We start from the raw sequence: 5,344 nt of genomic DNA, 5'->3' as shown, positions 1-5,344 counted from the left end.
GGGGTGGGGTGGGGTGGGGCCCAGAGCATCCCGCCGCCCTGGCTTGCGGTCAGGGGGATGAAGCAGCGCTTGCATCTTCGGCACCCGTCAGCCTGTGCGCACCAACCCACGCAAGCAAGGGCTGAAATCTGAGTGAGCGTGCACGCGAGCAACCTCAGGCCGGGAGCTCGGCCTGCACATCATCCCCCGACCCGGCAGGCGGCCCTGGGGTGCTTACGGGTCCTTGCGCAGCGCCATCATGTTGCTCAGCACGCGGGCAGCTTCCCTGTCCAGCACTTGAGTCATCGTGGACGTCCCGAGCTGGGTCCTGTACAGGTTGTTGTAGAGGGCGAGGTTCTGCGCCTGTGTGCTGCAGTTGTAGTAGATCTCTGCGGCAGGTGGTGCACAAGGGGTGAATGACGAAGGTTAATTGCTTGTGCTTGCACGTGCGTGTAATTGTGTACATGACCGTGCGGGTAGAGCGGGTGGCACGCGCATGCTTGAATGCAGTCCCATGTTGCAAGCAGATACACACGTGCAAACTGTCAGGATTGGAGCCTGAACTGCAGCAATTCAGAGCAAACGGGTGCGCTGCAGCCCGTGCCCCGCCCACCTGTCGCGAAGCGTGGCAGCACGGCAAACCCGGCGAAGTTGCTGAGCGCCTGCGTCGTGTAGAGCATCTGGTGGGGCGCGGCCAGGTTGCGCAGGTGGGCCCAGGTGTTGTCGCCGGTGCCGCACTGGATGCCCTTGGACGTCAGCGCGGCGAGGGCGTCCCCGTTGACCAGCCCGCTGATCTCTGGTGTGACCATGCAGGCGCTGCTGTAAGACGGCCGCGCGGTCAGGCCCAGGCTGGCCTGTGGGGTGGAAAGGGGTCGCGGTCGTGATGGAGGTTCGGTTTGCGACATATCAGGAGTGCAGGCAAGGGCAGCGGAGTTTGACCAGCCTGTATCACCCCAACGCGTCTGCTTGGATCTTGCATTTTCTTGCCGCCTGAAGAAAGGTAAAGGTGTGCTGCAGGCGGGGCAGCGACGGCCCGCAACGCGTACTGATCAGTCTGTTGGCAATGCGGGCAGCTGTGCGGCGCCCTCGTCACCAACAAACGGATGCACCATCCATGTGCTCACCGCCATCTTCTGGTTCAGGTCTATTTGCTGCGTGGTGTCGTACTTGGTCGCATTGTCGAGGTTCTGGTGCGTGAACTACAGCAGGGAAATTTGTGGGGGCAATCAGTAAAGGTGAGTGCGCACCCCATCAGACAAGGGTCGCACGTGCAGCAGTGGCAGCAGCGCGGCAAGGGCGGCGAGGGCAGCAGGGTACATTGAGTCACAGCCCTCCACTACGTGCCGCCCTCAGGGAGGAGCCACACAGTGAGCTCACTGTGTGGTGGGACCACCAGAATTGCGTCGCGGCGCCATTGGTGTCATTCATGACCATGGCTGCAAGGGGGTCGGCCATCAGGTTGGCCGTCGTCCACTTTGTCAGGTCGGGTAGGGACTGCGCAGGATTGCCAGGGGTAGTTGCAGGGGCGGCCCGAATGTAAGCGAGAGCAGTACTTGCTGGCGTGTCGGGGAGAGCGCTGGGTACAACTTGCACGGGGCTCGGCCGCGCGGCGGTAGATGTGAGAATCGCGGATACACACTGTTTGCAGCGTTGCGATATTGCCGCGGCTTGTGGCGCAGGGCGCAGCAAGGGCCGCGTCTGAGTCACCCACCGTGACCTTGTTGATCCCAGCTGCCAGAGGTTTGGGCCAGTTCTTGGTGCACTGCCGGCAGAACTGAGGCGCCGTTGCGGGGCAGGAATCGTAGCCGCTCAGCCAGCAGCTGCAGTTCAGGGTGGTGTAGGTGGGGGTGGCGGTGCAGCCGTCGCCGTCCACAGCCAGGGGTGTCAGGGCGGTGATGTTATCCAGGATGCCGTTGCCGTTAAAGGGCATCTCCAGCCTGCATGTCAGAAGAGCAGCGAGGGCGGGGGTGCTGTGCCATCAGCCAGCGCAAGAGAAAAGGGTGTTATGAGGAGCTTTCTGCATGGCCGCCCTCCCAAGAGGCAAAGAGAGAGGAGAGTGCAGAGACTGGCATCAGGGCTGGGCGTGGACTGCTTGCACAAGCGCCATGGCAACCTGTGGTGCTTGGTGACATGCACTGCTGCTGCTGCTGCTGCTGCTGCTGCTGCTGCTGCTGCTGCTGCTGCTGCTGCTGCTGCTGCCCCAGCCGCTGCCATGGCTGCCGCATACCTGATGTCAGATCCGGCTGGCAGGGTGATGCCCGACACGGTGCCGGCCTTGAGGGCCGCCTGCCACGCGAGGTGGCGAGTGAGGTCCGCCGTTTTGACGCGGTACGGCTGGGCCACGCCGGTCTGCTCAGTCGTCAGGAACATGTCATCAATCTTTGGTTGAGGGGGGAATGATTGGGTTGCCGACAAGAGATGCAGGTGAGAAGCTTGGCAAAACTGTCAGGCGAGCTGACGACGGCCTGTGGGACCCCAAGTGTTCCCTCCGGTGCATGACAGGTGCATACGCAGTCTCAGTCGCCAGCGTACGCCGGTTTTGTGGGCCTCCGTGGGCAAAAACATGGCGCATTGCAGACGTGCTCCCAGGGCAGCCGCAGGCCGCGCCGCACCTGCACCGACAGCAGGGCGGCCCTCTCCCCGGGAATGACGTTACGCGCCATCCATGCCACCGCCATGTGGCCCAGCAGCATGCACGAGGGGCTCCACGCCGCACAGCTGTGCGTGAAGGCCATCGACTCGCGGCCGTCCTGGTACCTGGTAGGGCAAAGGTCGGCGGGGAGCGGCGACACCATAGGGACAGGTTGCAAGTTAAAAGGGGAGGGTGCAGCCTGATGAGCATGCTGCCTGAAAAGTCTGCGTGGGCGCCCAGAAAAGAGCTGCCGTTCCCAAGTGTTGGTGCACGGGGGGGTTGCGCTGACTCGCGCTCGCAGCAGGCGAGCCATGCAGGGGCACGTCGCGGCGGCCGGCGGCGGCAAGCAGTCCCGGCTCGACTCACTTGATGAGCCCCGCGACTGCGCCCGTGGTGCCCGCACTGACAATTGGCTTGACGGTGCAGTTGGGGTAGAGGCCACCCTCAAAGCCGGGCCCCCAGATTGGGCACGTGGCGCTCGGCGACACGGTTGAGGGGCACCTGCGGTGTCGGTTTCATTGTTCAGTGTTGACAAGACCAAAGATGCTCAAGATCACCTCCTCCCTCAGCCACCGTAGTACAGCCACCAAAGAGCTCACCCATCTGCCCGGGACAATCTAGCATAAGCAGACTACTATTGGTCAGCCGCCACCTCTAAAACGTCACTCGCCCGCGTCAGCCCAGTGTCCCTCACCTCCAGATGCCATCATATTGCGGCGACGCCGTGGCCTTCACGCCTGACACGCCCAGGGGCGCGTCCGCGGTGAGCGACAGCGCGCCGGCCGCCGAGCTGCAGGCCGTCGACGCGGGGGCCGCGAAGCCGGCGCTCATGTGGGATGCCCCAAATTTGACGCTGCGCGCGCCGGTGCGGCGCTGGAAGTCCCACACGGTGGCCACCTCGGACGCATTCATCAGGCCGTCACCCTCAAGGTTGGGGAACCTGGGGGTGGGGTGGGGGGATAGGGGGAAGGCATTACATGCTGCTGTGTTTGGGTGCTCGCATAAGCATGTGTGTGCATGCGCGTGTGTGTGCGGGGTAGGCGCGCATGCATTTGCAGAGGGGTGCCAACACAGATGCGAGCGCTGGTGCAGGTCAAGCGTGGTGTTGCTGGGGGTTTTGCGGTAGGGTGGAGGCAGCGCATGCATCAAGACCAGGTTTGTTGCTCAACAGCGCGGCGCGACAAACGCTTTGGTGCACGTGTGCCAAACTGCAGGCTAGATGAGTGAGCGGCAAGCAACAAGGGGCAGCAGGCACAGCAGCGCCCTGACGCACATGGCGAACGAGCTGTAGCGCGCCGAGCCGTCCGCGTCCCAAAGGGTCGTCATCAGGTTGGGGCGCGCCGCGTCGGCCGCGTCCCAGCGCAGGACGTCATACGGCACGCCGTAGCCAGTCAGCACGCCCTCCAAAAAGTCCACCTCGGCAAAGCCTGTGGGGGCGGTGGTTGAGGGGACGGTGATTCGGGGGTTTTGAATCACGGGGCGGCGTGCGAGTGAGGCGGCCACTGTCGGCGCCAGGCTGGGAGCCTCAGGCATCGCGTGGTGATTTTAGGCAGCTTGCGCCGTGCTGCACTGCTTAATGTGCGTTGGGTGCGCGGCCAGGGGCCATACATGCGGTGTGTCCCGGGGTGAGGCCACCAGGGGCCATGGATACTATGTGGGATGCCTGCTCACCGGGTGTTGTGAGGATCAGGATGCGGTGCTCCAGGAAGAGAGTGGCGGGCAGCGGCGTGGGGCTGGGGTTGGGGCTCGGCACCGGGGATGGCGACGGGCTGGGGGACGGGCTGGGGCTTGGGCTGGACGGCGGCGCGGCGCTGGGCGCGGGCACAGCGGTGTTGAGCATCCAGGCGAGCGCGACCCTGGCGGTGGTCCTGCAGGCCTCATTGGCGGCGCTGCAGTCGAAGTTGAAGGCCATCGCGTCGCGGCCGTCGGCGTGCCTGCGGGGGCGAGGGTCCGGGGCGGCGGCATGGGTGCTTGCGTCAGCGTGGATTTGATTGTGCATGCTGTGTGAGTGCCTCGTTGAGTGGGGACTATAGGCAGAGCAACGCAAACACGGCAAACGTGGTTGTGAAATTGCACATGCAGAATCCTGGCATCGGCGGCCGACCAGCCCGTGGCGCCGGCCGCGCTCACTTGATCTGCACGCCCACGATGCCCGGCGTGGCCGTCGCCACCGTCAGGACGGGGGTGGTGCTGCAGTTGGAGGGCACCAGCGTTGACGTGGGGCTGTGCCAGAGGTTGCACGTGTCCAGGGGCTGCGCGGCAACACCAGGGGCCCTGGGGTGGGTCAGAGTGTCGCAGGGGAGGTTGCATTGAGTTGGTCGGGACGAGAGCGGGGCTGGTTGGGAGGTGACGTGAGACACGGGCCTCGCGGCAGTTTGGCATGGCGTGGTTGGATTGCTGAGTGGCAAAACAACCCGGCGCACGCCCCCGGTCACAAAGTCCGGTCACCCTCCCCACAACGCGCCGCAACCCGCCCTGCCACGCCCCGCGGCCACTCACAGCCACAACCCGCCGTCCGCAAACGGCGCGCCGCCCGCCGCCCCGGCCGGCGCCGCGGCCGTCCACGAGAAGTTGAGGGTTAAGACACCGGTGGACGACGAGGCAGTGTACCCGATGGTGGGCATGTAGCAGCCAAACTTGACGCTCTTGACGCCGGTCTTGGCAGCGTAGTCCCAGATCACCGCGATCTCGGCGGGCGTGAGGCCGTCGCGCGACTCCAGCGGCGGGTACCTG

The 5,344-nt window shown here is 64.8% G+C and overlaps 1 protein-coding gene across 1 annotated transcript; it reads right to left on the bottom strand.

Annotated features, from left to right (window-relative positions):
- Positions 1 to 213: 213 nt before the first annotated feature.
- Positions 214 to 5,235, bottom strand: MNEG_13619 (hypothetical protein; the record flags this gene model as incomplete). Its single annotated transcript, XM_014037909.1, has 14 exons — positions 214 to 368; positions 593 to 833; positions 1,104 to 1,178; positions 1,357 to 1,473; positions 1,691 to 1,916; positions 2,116 to 2,186; positions 2,245 to 2,358; positions 2,592 to 2,736; positions 2,978 to 3,112; positions 3,306 to 3,551; positions 3,885 to 4,038; positions 4,283 to 4,545; positions 4,742 to 4,885; positions 5,111 to 5,235. 14 exons carry the CDS (start codon positions 5,233 to 5,235, stop codon positions 214 to 216), a joined length of 2,211 nt encoding a protein of 736 aa, XP_013893363.1.
- Positions 5,236 to 5,344: the final 109 nt, after the last annotated feature.

Source organism: Monoraphidium neglectum (assembly GCF_000611645.1).
Source record: "Monoraphidium neglectum strain SAG 48.87 unplaced genomic scaffold scaffold03941, whole genome shotgun sequence".
Classification (NCBI taxonomy): domain Eukaryota; kingdom Viridiplantae; phylum Chlorophyta; class Chlorophyceae; order Sphaeropleales; family Selenastraceae; genus Monoraphidium; species Monoraphidium neglectum.
Note: the sequence above shows the minus strand (reverse complement) of the source record. Positions and strands in the feature narration are given on the sequence as shown.